General features: G+C 44.6%; 2 protein-coding genes across 2 annotated transcripts in view; both read right to left on the bottom strand.

Moving 5' to 3' along the window:
- Nucleotides 1-9,550: 9,550 nt before the first annotated feature.
- LOC148117191 (EKC/KEOPS complex subunit LAGE3-like) lies at nucleotides 9,551-13,814 on the bottom strand. Its single transcript, XM_087902496.1, has 3 exons — nucleotides 10,596-13,814; nucleotides 10,064-10,192; nucleotides 9,551-9,887 (listed from the first exon to the last, which is right to left on the bottom strand). Exons 1-3 carry the CDS (start codon nucleotides 10,913-10,915, stop codon nucleotides 9,743-9,745), a joined length of 594 nt encoding a protein of 197 aa, XP_087758622.1. The 5' UTR covers nucleotides 10,916-13,814; the 3' UTR covers nucleotides 9,551-9,742.
- Nucleotides 9,762-14,575, bottom strand: part of Ikbkg (inhibitor of nuclear factor kappa B kinase regulatory subunit gamma) — a 107,231-nt gene continuing 102,417 nt past the window's right edge. Inside the window, exon 11 of the mRNA XM_087902495.1 lies at nucleotides 9,762-9,887. The gene's annotated coding sequence lies outside the window, so the exon portion shown is untranslated. The remainder of the gene's footprint in view (nucleotides 9,888-14,575) is intronic.

The raw sequence follows: 14,575 nt of genomic DNA on the forward strand, positions 1-14,575 counted from the left end.
GGGAGCGGGGGGGTGGGGCACCATCCTCTAGAATTACTTCCAGTTGTCATGGGGGGCGACATTCTTTTTAGGGGATCCTGTGAAAGTAAAATGATGGTTAAATTTCAAGATTAATGTCAGGTAAGATTATAAATAGTCTCTGAGTATTTTGTGGAGGTCTGGCCAGAATGTTGTAAAAGATGTGCACCATTTCAGCTGACCAAGTTGGAACCGTCTTGTGCAACTAGTACCCAAAACAAGTCTTGTAGTAGCGCTATCAGTATCATGACGTCATATCAACCGGGTGGAGTTGTTGTTATGGGGGGGGGTCCATCTTCTTCCTGGAAACTTCAACGACTACTGCAGGAAAATTCATTGTTCATTGTGGAAAACTTAAACATTAATCATATAGACATATACAGACATACATATATTCAATGAAAGGTATGATAGATATGAAGAAAAGCAAAGATGTTTTCTTAATTTTTTTTTCGTTTTGTCCCATATCAGGGCTCTTGACTTGAGACAGAAACTCTGGGTTTTTCTCTTAACAAGAGGCTTGGAATTAGAGAGGGACTGAGCCAGAGTCCAACTCCAAAACCAGCTCTATATATTTATAAATATAAATACATTCATATATATCTAAAAGTATGTGTTGAATATTTTCACTTACGGAACCTATTTGATTTTCTTGTTGATCCTTTTTGGGTTGTAAATTGTTTTCATCTGTCAGTATTCAAACATTCAGGGTCCCTTGAATTTTTTGAAGATGAGTGTTTTCCTGTGGAGATAGGAACAGAACCCTGCCCCTATCCTATATGTCTTTCTTACCACCTGTATGATTATCATCATTGTGCATGAGCTGTCATTTCTCCTTTCCAAGAGGTTCCTCCTCTTCAGACTGAACCTTTATTAATTTTGATGGTATCCACAATTTTTCTTCTCCTGTGGAAACAAGAGCAAAACCATTTCCCCAACATAGCACATCTCCTGGCTTCCATTGTGAGGTCAGCACATTCTTGAAATAAACTGGTTTATTTAATTTAGCAGACTTTTCCATTATCCAATGTCTTTCTGCTGCCATTGTCCCTTTCTCATTAGCGTTAAGAAAATTTAAGGTTAATAAAGCATTATGTAATCTATTTGGGGGGCATTTTTTACCCCTTTTTGTTTGTTTGACATATCCTTTATAGTTTGATTTGATCGTTTCATAACTGCTTGACCTGTAGGATTGTGTGGTATACCTGTAACATGTTTAATATTATAATAGGCAAAAAACGTTTTATTTTCTTAGAGACATAAGCTGGACCATTATCTGTTTTTATTTGTGCAGGTATACCCATGATGGTCATAACTTCTAACAGATGTTTGATTGCTGAATCAGCCTTTTCTGAGCTCAAAGCAGTTGCCCACTGAAAACCTGAATAAGTGTCAATGGTGTGGTGTACATATTTTAATTTGCCAAATTTTGCAAAGTGGAACACATCCATCTGTCATATTTTATTTCTTTGAGTACCCTTTGGGTTAGTCCCTGCAGGTAGTGGTGTTTGGTTATAGAAAGAGCAAGTAGGGCATCTCTTTATAATCTCCTTAGCTTCTTGCCTCGTTATAGAATACTCTTTATTTAAATCTCTGCTGTTGACATGAATTTTTATGAAATTCAGAGACCAGCAACATGCTTTTAATCAAAGTTGATCAGTTTTTGCATTACCTTGTGCTAGAGGACCTGGCAGACCAGTATGGGATCGGATGTGTGTTATGTACATAGGGCAAAGCCTATTCCTGATCATGTCTTGCACCTGGATAAACAATGAAGTCAGTTCTGTATCATTTGGTATAAATTTAGTGGTTTCAATATGCAAGATAACTCTTTTTGCATATTGCAAGTCAGTAACTATATTAAGAGGTTCTTTAAAATCCCTTAGCACCATAAGAATGGCAAATAGTTCTGCCTTCTGGACAGAATTATTTGTTCCACTTTACTCAATTTGTCTGATTTGTAAACTGCCTTTCCTAATTTATTGGCATCAGTATAAAATGTACAGGCTCCAGTTATTGGAGCATCACGTACAATTTGAGGAAGAATCCAAGAAGTTCTCTTTATAAGGTTAAGTCTATCTCTTTTGGGATACTTGCTATAAATCTCTCCCCCAAAATTAGCACAAGCTCTTTGCCATGATTCATTGTCTTCCCATAACCTTTTTATTTCATCAGTAGTGAAAGGCACTATAATTTCTGATGGGTCTATACCTGTTAATTGACGAAGTCTCAATTTACCTTTTATGATTAATTTAGAGACTTTTTCCACATAAGTTTTTAATTTTTTTCTTGGTTTATGTGGTGAAAAAAGATCCATTCTAAAATAATATCTTCCCTCTGCATTAAAATTCCCATAGGAGAAATTCTGGAAGGAAATATGACGAGAATACAACTAAGCTTTGGATTCACCCTATCCACATGTGCCTCCTGTAATTTTTCCTCAACCATTGTCAGTTCCTTTTCTGCTTCAGCTGTTAATTCTCTGGGACTATTCAAATCTCTATTACCATCTAAGGTTTTATTTAAATGAATTATTAGATCAGGTGTTATCCCAACAGCCAGTCATAGGCTGGAGATGTCTCCCAACAATCTTTGAAAGTCATTAAGAGTCCATAACTGATCTCTCCTAATTTGTGTCTTTTGTGTCCTAATTTTTTGTAAACTCATTTTATAACCTAGATAATTGACAGGATCTCCTCTCTGTATTTTTTTTAGGAGCAATCTGCAATCCCTATTTAGGTAAAACTATCTTTACTTCTTCAAACAGTTTTTCTAAGGTATCTATGTTTGAATCAGATAGCAAAATATCATCCATGTAATGGTAAATTATAGACTTAGGAAATCACTTACGTATTATTTTTAATGGTTGACTTACAAAATATTGGCACATGGTGGGAGAGTTTAACATTCCCTGTGGGAGGACAGTCCACTGGCACCTCCTAGTAGGCTGAGAATTATTATAAGTAGGCACTGTGAAGGCAAACTTTTCTCTATCTTTTTTTTGTAAAGGTATAGTGAAGAAATAATCATTTAAATCAATAACTATGAGAGGCCATCCCTTTGGTAACAGAGAGGACAGAGGAATTCCAGATTGCAGAGGGCCCATTGGTTGAATAACCTTGTTGATAGCCCTTAGATCTGTCACCATTCTCCATTTACCAAATTTTTTCTTAACAACAAATACAGGAGAATTCCAAGGGCTGGTAGATTCTTCTATCCGTCGAGCATCTAATTGCTCTTGTGCCAGCTGTTCTAAAGCCTGCAACTTTTCCTCAGCTAAAGGCCATTGCTTAACCCATATTGGTTTCTCAGTCAACCATTTTAAAAGGCAGGGCTGTTGGTACATCCGAAGGGTTATCAATTGCTTTGTGTTCTTGTACAGCCCGAATGGCCGGTGTTCGTCGTCTGTAATATCTTCTAGTATTTTCCTCAGAAATATAAGCTTTAGGAGCTGCAGGAATGTTAATCTGGGTATTCCATTGCTGCAATAGGTCACGACCCCACAAATTCACTGCAATATTGGCTACATATGGCCTTAGTTTTCCTATTTGCCCTTCTGGCCCTATGCATTCAACCCATCTCATGCTTTGTCTTACCTGAGATAGGGTTCCAATTTCCACGAACTGAACATCTACCTCCCGAAGAGGCCAATTCGGAGGCCAAGATTCTAGAGTAATGATACTTACACCTGCACCCATGTCCAATAAGCCTTCAGTAAAAATGCCATTTATACACACTCTTAGCTTAGGTCTTGTTTATTTATAGAAGTCCTATTGTCAAATCATACTTTTAAGAAAACAAAAGTAAACCCTAGAAATAGGAATAGCAATGTAGGAGGGATGTCATATGTGTCTTGTAAGACCTCACACATGGTGTAAGTGAAAAGGCTATTGAAACCTGGGACAGATTGTCTGACATATTGTCCATTTTAAATCAGTAAATCTCACCTGTGGTTTAATCAGCTGGAATAGGTGCAATAACCGTTGCCTGCCAGTAGGTGTCGTAGAGTCTTGAATTCACATGCTAGGTTTAGATCTGAATTTAGGTAGGATAGCTGAAAAATATACTCAAATCAAGAAGTTTTTAAGTATAAATCACAGACCGTGTGCTCTGTAAAGGTCTTTGGCCGTTCAATAGCCACACTAGACAGGTCTCCCACTCTGGCGGCGGCTGGACCCAAAGCCTGCGGCGCGGGGTGGCGGCAGCAGCGGCTGTGGCTGGGCTCGCGGGCTGGGTGCAGCCGGGTCTGCGGCCGCAGAATTGCGCTGGGAAAGTGCACGGGAATGGCCTTTGCCTGCGGCGGTGGCGGCAGAGCTGGGCTGGGTGCATGTGCTAGGCGTGTGAGGGCGCGTGAATGGTGGCGCGGGGCACAGAGGGAAGCCAAGGGGGGAGTGCATGGGGACCTGGCTATGGGGCTCGGAGCTGGGTGCCAAGCTCGGCCAGTCTATGCCCAATTGAAAGTGGCGTGGCCTCAGCTGACCAGAGCTACCGAGACTCTAGTGGCCCCACCAATCGGGGCGCCAGATGTAGCGAGTTAGCTCGATATGGTAAATAACCAGGCCAGCTTAAGAATAACCATTATATTTTTAATGGTTGTAATGGGAAACTCACCCCACAAGAATGGGGAGTCCAACTTCTCCTGTGTTGGGCGGGATTCCCGCAGAGAGAGAGCAGGCATCTGGGTCCTCCCAGTTTTTCTTTCTGGGCCCCAGGTAGCCACGCCTTAACTAGATGTGATTGGTTGACAGAGTTTCCCCATCACACTAGGACACACCTAACCACACCGTGGCCTTCCCAGAGCATTAAGACCCAGATCTCCAGCTGTCCTTTTGACTTCTGCCATAGCCCCAGAGGTCAGAGCCAAGGCAGTCAGGATCTTTCTTTAGCAGCATCCCTTGTGCCTCATGCACTACCAGGAATGGGGCTGGGCCTGCAGCAGACTAGTCCATATGGTGCCCAAGACATCAGTATGGTGATCCTAGCTTTGCAGTCTGTTCCTTCCTAAGTGAACAGGGTCCTCCATCACCTGCCATATACGATGGATGTTGTGAGTGGAACCACTCTGAGGAAGAAAATAAATGACATTGTGGAGAGATCCCTCCTTTGGGCTCTGGCTGACTCCTTTTATTCTGACATATTTTTTTCTCTCATTCTAACCACCCATCCTAAACATAATCATTGTGCTCTTAGCCCTTTTCTGGCATTATTTCCCTTCTTTTCCCTCTTCTTCACCCTCCTCCTCTTCTCCTGCATCTTGCCACTCTTTCCCAACACACTCTCTGGTATACTGGAAAGCCAAACAGGATTGTACTACCTAGTATAGCAGGAAAAATAACTATGCAAGGATCTGTCTTAAGGCTAGTTTCACAATTCCTTCAAGGTTTTTGTTTGCATTTTATCTTATGCATATGAGTGTTTTGCCTCCATGTATGTATGTCTACCACAACCATACTCGATGCCCAAATCAGTCAAAAGGAGGCATCAGATCCCTTGGAACTGTAATTGTGGATGGTTGCGAGGCACCATGTGGGTACAGGGAACCAAGCGCAGGCCCTCTGCAAGAACAACAGGTGCCCTTAGCCACTCAACCCCCTCTCTATTCCCAATTCCTTAGAACTTCTGAAGATGAGATATGAGATGGTCCAACCCGAAGTATACACAGGACAGGATGTTGGGGGTTCTGAGGCCTGTGGGAATCAGAGAGCATAGCTTGGACACAAAGGATTTGTGCAGAAGTGGGGGCCCTGCCTCAGGAGTCTGGATTCAGTGGACCCTCATTCCCTAGATCTTCACCTTCATGAACCAAGATGGCTCTTGTCAGCAGTGCAAGTTAAGACAGAAGCCGCAGCAGATCAGTAGCCTGGTGTTCACAACAGTGTGTGTAGATTCAGTTAGGAGGGGCCTTATCACTTCAGAGTCAACTTCCAGCCACTGTCATGTCTTGACCCAGCCTGGGTCACCAGGGCTGAGCCTCAGGTCCAATGCCATGGGGGAGATCATCAGGTTGAGATGCTCCCAGCACCCCTGGCTTTCTTCATTAGTGCCTTGCTTTGGGCCCTGTGGGAAAGGAGGGTCACAGAACAAGGCCTTTCCCCCACACTGTCAGCAATACCCTATAAACGGATGTTTCTCTCCCACCCGCCTGTCCCCAAACACCCGGCAGCCACTTCCCAAATAATTGACTCGGAGACTTAATATAAATTATAAATGCCTGAATGATAGCTCAAACTTGTTACTAACTAGTTCTTACATTTTATGTTAACCCATATTCCTTATTTACATTCTGCCAAGGGGCTCTCTCTCTCTCTCTCTCTCTCTCTCTCTCTCTCTCTCTCTCTCTCTCTCTCTCTCCTTCTCTGATCTTTCAAGTTTTTACCCCGATATCTGACTCCCGGTTTTTATTGATAAGATTAATTAGATTTATGCTTCAATACCCCACCTCCTGCCCTGGTTCCCCAGTGTTGGGAGAGACCACACAGTCCTTGCTATTAACATTCCAATCACATCTTTATTAACCCTACTCTTTCTCCATTTCCGAGGGATACTAGGGATACTGTCAACCTTTTTCACCACCTCCCTGGTCCACCTCAGCTTATCCTCAACCAGCGAGGTAGGGAGATGCTGTTGAACAGTATGGCTCTTTGTGTATCTTCTCTGTTCAACAATCCCAGGGACTTAATCCTCCCAACATCTTCATAAACTTCATATCTTTACAGTCCATTTTGAAATCTCCCATTCCCCTGAAGCAGTTTCCCCCTGCCCTCCAAGTCTGCGAGGTGACTGAAGGAGGGATGTCCAGTCAGGTCAGGAGAGTTCTCAGTAAGAAAATTATACCTCAAGAGTTTTGCCTTCAGATATAAAAAAATAAACAGAGGACGAATACCTGGAAGAGAATGAATGTGGTGGGGAAGGCAGGCAACCCAGGACCAGGGAAACAATTAGTTCCAGGATGACAGACACACAGAAACGCATCAGCAGAGGAGCAGTCAGACACATCGAGGACAGAAGACAGTGAAGACATGGTTTGAAATGTTACCTGTGTGAAATTAACAAAGCTAAGCCAATGGGGGAGAAGGGCAATTTTTACCTAAGATGGGTGAATCATCTCTTTCAAAATCAAAATACAGGAGAACTACAGCAGGATCATGATGAGGGCTGAGAATCAAAAGGATATAAGGGAGGTCATTAAATGACCTGTGAGGGAAAGAGAAAGAGAAGGGAAGGAGGGGAGGAAGAAACTCTTAATTCAGCCAATAGCACCAATACTGGGTCAGTGGACATCCGTCCTCTCCAGCCCCAGCTGCTTCAGGTCAGTTGCTAAGGCCATTGCCAATGACACGTGCACAGAGACTCTCTTCTTCTAGTCCAGTGTCAGATCCTCCCAGAACTGCAAGTGGGCACTGTGCACACACATGGCCGACCAGGAGCTGGATCTACCCACCCACAAGACAGAAGCCTCAAAGTATATGGGGTGCAGGACATTAAAGACACAGGAAATAGGGCCGAGACGGACACTGATCAATGGGAGTCCAGACGCAGAGTAGATGAGTGTGGTGATATTTTGCTCGTGCTCTAACAAATAAGGCTTGCCTGAGGATCAGAGTGTGGAGCAAACCACTATTTAGCCATAGAGGCCCAGAAGTGGTTCCACACACCTTTAATCCCAGCACTCGGGAGGCAGAGGGAGACCGATCTCTATGAGTTGAAGGCCACCCTGGACTACACGAAATTGATCCAGTCTCCAAGACATAGAACCAGGTAGCGGTGGCTCACACCTTTAATTCTAGTACTTGGTGATCACAGGTCTCTAACCCCAGCAGCACTAGGGAGATGGAGACAGGAAGGGATATGGCTGGGCTGAGAGGGTAATTCAAGGTGGGAGGAGACAGGAGGGCATGGCATTCAGCCTGAGGACTTAAAGAGACAGGATACCCCATTCTGTCTGAGGATTTTGTATAGGTAAGCACTAGTGGCTGGCGGCTCTGTTTCTCTCATCTTTCAGATTTCACCCCCTAATGCCTGACTCTGGGATTTTAGTATTAAGACCAATTGGAAATTGCAATATATCTGGTGCCCATCCTCCTGGAGGGAGAAACTGTCAGTAGACCCTAGGAGACACCCAGAGTTGAAGAGATGGTTGTGAGAATCTGGGCAGCTGCAGCCTTTGAGACTGAGTTGGGACAGCTGCCGAGGGACAGAGCACTGCCCCTCCCAGAGGGCCCAGCTAGAGACCTGCAAGCCCAGCACATGAGAAAACTACTGGAGACCAGGAATGGCTCACCCCACACACAGTCCTCACAAGATCACAGGTAAATGCCCAACCCGATCGAGCCAAGAGCCTGTGACTGTGCCTGTCCACCTGCATACAAAACCTCATCATTCCGGAGGCAGTAGGCAGGGCTCTCGGAGAGACCTGACCCCCACCCAACACATACCAGGGATAGACAGAAGGACTGGGAGCATCCAAGACAGAATGAAGAAAGAAAACAATCAATCAAGAAACAGCATCAGATGAGAAAGAAATAAAATTGCCTTTAACACACATACGTATACATACATACATATACAAACACACACACACACACCCACACCCACCCACACACACACACACACACACACATATACACACACACAGTCACAAGAACTAATGAGTGAGTTTAGCAAGATTCTCGCATGCAGGCTGTTTGTACACAGCTAGCCACTACTTAACAAGCACAATCATTTGTCTCGATGTTACTCTACACTAATCTGAAAGAAGGCCTGGGAGCCTCAAATATCCTGCTCTGGTGTTTCTTTCTTGTCCTCTCAAACTAAATCAGTTTTTCCCTTCTGTATGAAAACGATCAACCCAGTGGTCATGAAAGAGAGTCTGCAGACCGAGATTTGGCGAGTGTAAGACCCATATTAGAAAACGGTCAAGTAGTATCCGTGGAGAAATTTAATACGTGACTACATAAATGTTTAATTCAGGAAATCTACCTCTTCTAATATACCTTAAGGAAGTAAGCTTTCATGAACTAAATTATTTATTGTATAGGAAAAAGTGGATAAGCCTAAACGTTTACTATCTGTATATAGAGGATGTTTTTAACATAAAATTTTCCTGAAAAGTGTGAGGAAATGGAAAAGCTAGTATTCCATAAGAGAAATATTCCAGGAAAAATATTAAAGGATAAACCTAAAAATGTCTTTATTGCCTTTATATACTTAGTTCTATAGGACACACACACACCTTTTTTTTTTAATAGTACTTTGGGATTGAACTCAGGGACTCTGGCATGCTAGCAAAGCTCTTTATCATATTCTAACAAAAAAATCTTACTTCAAAGATAACCATATTATGTGCTGAATAAGTAACTGACTTTAAATAATGTAACTTTCTTTCCATTTACTAAAATATCTTTCCCTGCTTTGGACTGTGAGAAATTTTAAATTTCAGAACTTTCCTTCGAACCGAAGTACACAGATGAGAAAACTGGAGGCTTCTGCCATAGCCAAAAGTAATGTCAGACCAAAACCTAACCAAAACATCTAAACCACAATACGTTAGTTTTATTTTGTTCAGCAACAAACATTTAAGCACCCTTTCCTTAAGCAAAAGGGAAACAAGCCAAGCATGGGACTGATAAAGGGGAAATCACATCAAAACATTGAAATTTGAAGGCAAGGTAACAATTACCAAAAACACAAAATGCCTTTGTCCTGTCTTTTAGGGGGAGAAAGTTTAGGTGTGATGAATCCTTCCTCTTCCTCGTTTGACAACAGCCACAAACTGGAAGTGCCGAATATTTCTCATCACCAGGGAGAGCTGGTCAAGGAAGCTATTGATGGAAATCTGGAAGAGACTGGTGTCGTCAGTTGTCCACCTACTAAATGTGAGAGAAAGAAACACCATCAGGGAAATGAGGGATCTGTTCAGGTCCCTCACACCATACCTTCCCACTTATATCTAACCCACCAGTGTCTCCCCATTAGGACACCCCTAGAGCGCACACTGCCTCCCAACCCCGAAGCCACCCCTACTCCGGGCTTTGGGAAAACTGACACAACCAAAGTACTGTCATTCACGGTGTACTCCTGTGGAACCATTAGTAGCTGGCGCTGGGCATTGGCAACCAGGGACCTGCGGGCCATGTCTGCCTCTACAGCAGACCTGAAAGGCACTCTTACAGAGCTAGAAGGGGGCTATGGTTAAGGTATCATCCACTATTAGGTTTCCTATTGCTATGCGGCCTGGTATACTTCTGAGGCCTGTCTGACACTGCTCCCATGTGCAACTCAAGACCAAGACTGCCCCAGAATCTTCTTTCTGACGATGCCAAACAAGTGTCATCCACCTCCCGCCTCCCCAACGGTTCAGGTTTTCTTCTACATTATGAAGTCTTCTCGGGCTTAGGCAACTCCCTGTCCTGCCAGCATGACGTTTCTTCTTGGACTAACAGTCCAGAGTGTACCACTCTGTCTCTTCCTTCCCCTGCTGTCAACCTTCCTGCTCACCCACCCGAAAGACTTCGTTTCACGTTTCATCCTTCCTGTCTTCCCATTGCCCCTGCCAAGGGTCTCCCAGGAAAGGATACAACTCCAGGAGTCGACTTGCAGTTGTTGCAACATCTCCACTGGGTCCAGGGAGAAGTGGTGGCAGCTCGTCTTGGGGAACGACAGCTGCCTCTTCGGCTGCCACACCTAACCCTAAAGGGCTCCCTGGGCGGGACCTGCCTGGAACAGACTGGCTACTGGCATCTTGTGGGCCACTCTCACGAGGGACCTCGTCTTGGTCACCCTCTGCCGCCGAACTCTGAGAGCTAGCCTGGATATCGGAAGCTCGAGGTCTCTGCTGCCCATCCTCGTCTTCTTCAACCCCTGTCCTACCACCTGTGTCCTCGCCAGGATCCTGCATGGCGATTCTGACTTTCCACTCAGCTCCCCTGGCTCAATCGACGGCACCACTCAGGCTCAGCTACCGAGATGAGGTGACGGTTATGAGCCCCACTGAGCACACCACGTGAGGCCCACTGTGCTTGCACAATCGAGTTATCGCGAGATGAGCTACTGCCTGGCTCTCGGTGGGTGTGTCTGGGGGCGGGACAACAACAACTCGGCTATAAGCAAGTTCTCGCGAGGGTTGGCTCCTGCTGAACTACTTCCTGTCTTTTGGTAGATGTGTGTGGGAGGAGATGGGGGAACACACCAATAGCTCCTGCTCCCTACAAGCAAGTTCTCACTAGGGCTAGGGTTGGCTCCTGCTGAGCTACTTCCTGTCTTTTGGTAGATGTGTGGGAGGCAGGGGAAGGTGGGGGAGAGATGGGGGGGGAACACGCCAATAGCTCCTGATCCCTGCAAGCAAGTTCTCCTTAGGGTTGGCTCCTGCTGAGCTACTTCCTATCTTTTGGTAGATGGGGGGGGGGGGGTATGGACACCAATAGCTCCTGCTCCCTGCAAGCAAGTTGTTGCTAGGCGTGGCTCCTGCTGAGATACTGCCTGGCTCTTGGTGGGTGTGTCTGCTCCCGCCCTCCCCCCACACACAGGCAGAATTCCTTCCTAACTAGGCTCTTCCTCTAGGTGGCTTGTACTGATGAAACCTTTCAGTGTAGATTCTTCTCCATCCTCGAGTGTCACTGCTTTCTTGACACACAGAAAGCCCGAGGCTTCATGAAGCTCTCTGTGGCACAGGTAGTGCATGGTGCTGCAAGTTGGCCTCAGCAAGCAGGTCCAGTCTGTGTCTAGCATGCCCGTAGTTGTTGAAACCCTGAAAGACGTCTCTCCTGAGCCAAACTGTTCCTCCTGAATCCAGAATACCCTTGTACACAATGTATCCCTAATCCCTCACCAGAGGGGCAACCCTTAATGACACTGATAAGTGTGACTGAAAGACATTAGTGCTGGCTGAGATCAGAGACAGATCTTCACTGCATCCCTGTAATCATGTTCCTAAAGCTGGACCCTGTGTTGGGGATGGCATGGCATGGGCTAAGAGGCATGTACCCCTTTCCCATAATTGGGTGTCAAGAAGCAGTCAGTAGGTTAGTCACATATGTGATGTCACTCTGGATAACATCACTGGGCTCTTGATCCAGGGGACTTACTTGAAAGAACTACCATCCAGGACAGTGGCCTCTGGTTACATTTCAGTACAAAGGTACCCAAAGCAGAAAAGGATTAGGAAGACGTGGCCCGCAAATCACAATTATTTTTAAGAAACTATGATGTCCTGAAGGACAGGGCAATATGGAGAAAGGTAGAACTGGTTTCTATCAGCTTATTTCCTGCTGTGTGATAGCACTCAGAGTGTGCATTTCCCTGTGAAAGGACCTGAGCACATGGGCTTATGCACTCTGGGATGAATGCCAAAGACACCTTGGTGGTCCAGGCAGCCCTGGAATTCAGGTTCCCAAGAAGCAAGACCCTCATGTGACAAGACCAACCTGGGGTTCACAAACACATCAAACCTTTGACCACTATGCGGATGTTCTTCCAATATCCTTTGCCAGATCTATGTGGACATCCTGAATAATGGTCTGGTCCACTGACTGAGTAAGAACAAGATGAATGCTACAGGACCTCAGCCAGAGGTCTAGGAAGCAGATTGCTTCATTTTTATTGGATTCCGTCCAGTCAGGTGAGACTATGGGAGGTTTGGTTGGTCTAATCAAAACAGCATAGAGGAATCCAGATGAACATCAGGCAAAGGCTTCTACCGATTTCAATGAAATCAGTATTTTAATACAAGGAAAAAATAAAAGTATGACAAGTTCAGCAATTACATCATAATTGTTTTTGCCTCTATTCCAGTACATGTTTGTGAATAGGTTTTTTGTTGTTGTTGTTGTTTTTAGAATCTCATGCCTTAGATACAAATAGTTTATATCTTTAATGGTGGTAATGATGGGCTTGATAATGAACACATTATCTATTTATGTTGTGCACTTGGTATAAAAGAGCAAGCAAGCCAGGTGTGGTAGCTCATGTGTTCAATCCCAGCACTTGGGTGACAGAGGCAGGAAGATTATGATGCCAGACTGGTCTACACTGCAAGTTCTATAAGACAGCCAATGCCACATGGTAAGAACCTGTCTAAAAAATCTGGGCCCAGATCCAGCACTTCGAGTTGGTCCACCCCAATAACTACTTCATCTTCTCCATCTACAAGCTACTGGAGCATGTGGAGGAGCCAATGCTGCAGAACCAGACCCAGGCCCATGTCACCACCATCGTGGATGAAAACCTGAAGCAAGGCTGAGATCAAAGTCAGCACCTGCTGCCATGGAGCAGCTCTGAGGAGCCTGAGAGATCCATGGAGTTTCTGAGGGGATATGAGGTGGTTGGTGGTGGAGGAGTCTGCAAAGGCCACAGTGTCCCCAGGGGGGAAAAAACAGAGAAAGGCAGGTCCCATGGGAAGATGCTTTTTTAAAGTGAATTCATGAAATTGGAAGAAAAGATGGCAGAACAGAGCTACAGGCACAGAGGAGAATGGTGAAACTATAGACTCAGTGACTCAGTGGCCCATGCTGTAATTAGAAACCACATCAAAGTCCATGATCTGTGCTGCTGCTGACTATAAAGGTTAAGGAAGCTTCTTTTGCAGTGGTATCGATGACAGCAGTCTCACAGTTCAGAATGAATGACATAGAAGACTTCTATGACAACCTCTCCCTGCCCCACAAAGAAAAGAAATAGTCTAGATAGGAACTTTAAAACTGTGATAAGGATGCTGAAGTGTAGCTCTTCATAGTTGATGGTGTCTGGCAGGAGTAGGATAGAGGAAGAAGTTGGGTTTTTTTTTTCCTCTTCTTTATTTTATTTCTTTTTTAAAGAAAACAAACTTTTTTTCATTTTACATAACAAACCCAGTTCCCACTCCCTCCCCTCCTCCTATTCCTCCACCTTCTCCCCAACCCACCCCCCATCCACTCCTCAGAGAGGGGTAAGGCACACTGCTTTGGGAGGTCCCTCCCTACTATATCTAGGCTGAGCAAGTTATCCATCCAAAGAGAATGGGTTCCCAAAAAGCCAATACTGAAACAGTTTACCTGAGCTAATGGGAGCTCACCAACTCCAGTCAGACAGGGAACGAACCAGCATAGGACAAAACTAGACCCTTTGAATGTGGTTAACAGCTGTATGGCTGGGCAGACTGTGGGGCCACTGGCAGTGGCACTGGGATTTATCCCCACTGCTTGTACCGGAGTCGGTTATTTTTAAGAGACTGGCCACTGGGAATTTGTCCATGCTCCAGAGAGTATATGGGTAACACAGCTTGGACGTTGTATTTCTTTTTCTTTTTTTTTTCCCCTTCGTTTGTTTTGGGGGAGGTCACAAGAGTGGAGGTGGACCTGAGAGGACTGGGAGGTAAATGTGGTTGGGGTGCATTATTGAAATTTACAAATAATTAATTTAAAAATGAAGTTAAGAAAAAGAGGGAAAAAAGAATTTCAAGGCAATGATGGGTTCTAGTCAGGTTTACAGACTAGATAGCAAAAGAAGAAGAAAATTTTATGAATTAACGTAATTCTTGAAAACTCACAGGGAAGTGACTCAATGGCGAAGCTGAAATTTCTCC

Source organism: Myodes glareolus, chromosome X, assembly GCF_982192425.1.
Source record: "Myodes glareolus chromosome X, mMyoGla1.1, whole genome shotgun sequence".
NCBI classification, from domain to species: Eukaryota; Metazoa; Chordata; class Mammalia; order Rodentia; family Cricetidae; genus Myodes; species Myodes glareolus.

Excerpts from the sequence above, each read along its gene's own strand:
- LOC148117191 (XM_087902496.1), bottom strand. The coding sequence starts at position 10,915 with ATGCAGGATCCTGGCGAGGACACAGGTGGTAGGACAGGGGTTGAAGAA. Across the intron at positions 10,193-10,595 it reads GCAAGTCGACTCCTGGAGTT|CTCTGTAAGAGTGCCTTTCA; the intron begins GTATCCTTTCCT and ends GCCCCCTTCTAG. Across the intron at positions 9,888-10,063 it reads AATGACAGTACTTTGGTTGT|TAGGTGGACAACTGACGACA; the intron begins GTCAGTTTTCCC and ends TCTCACATTTAG.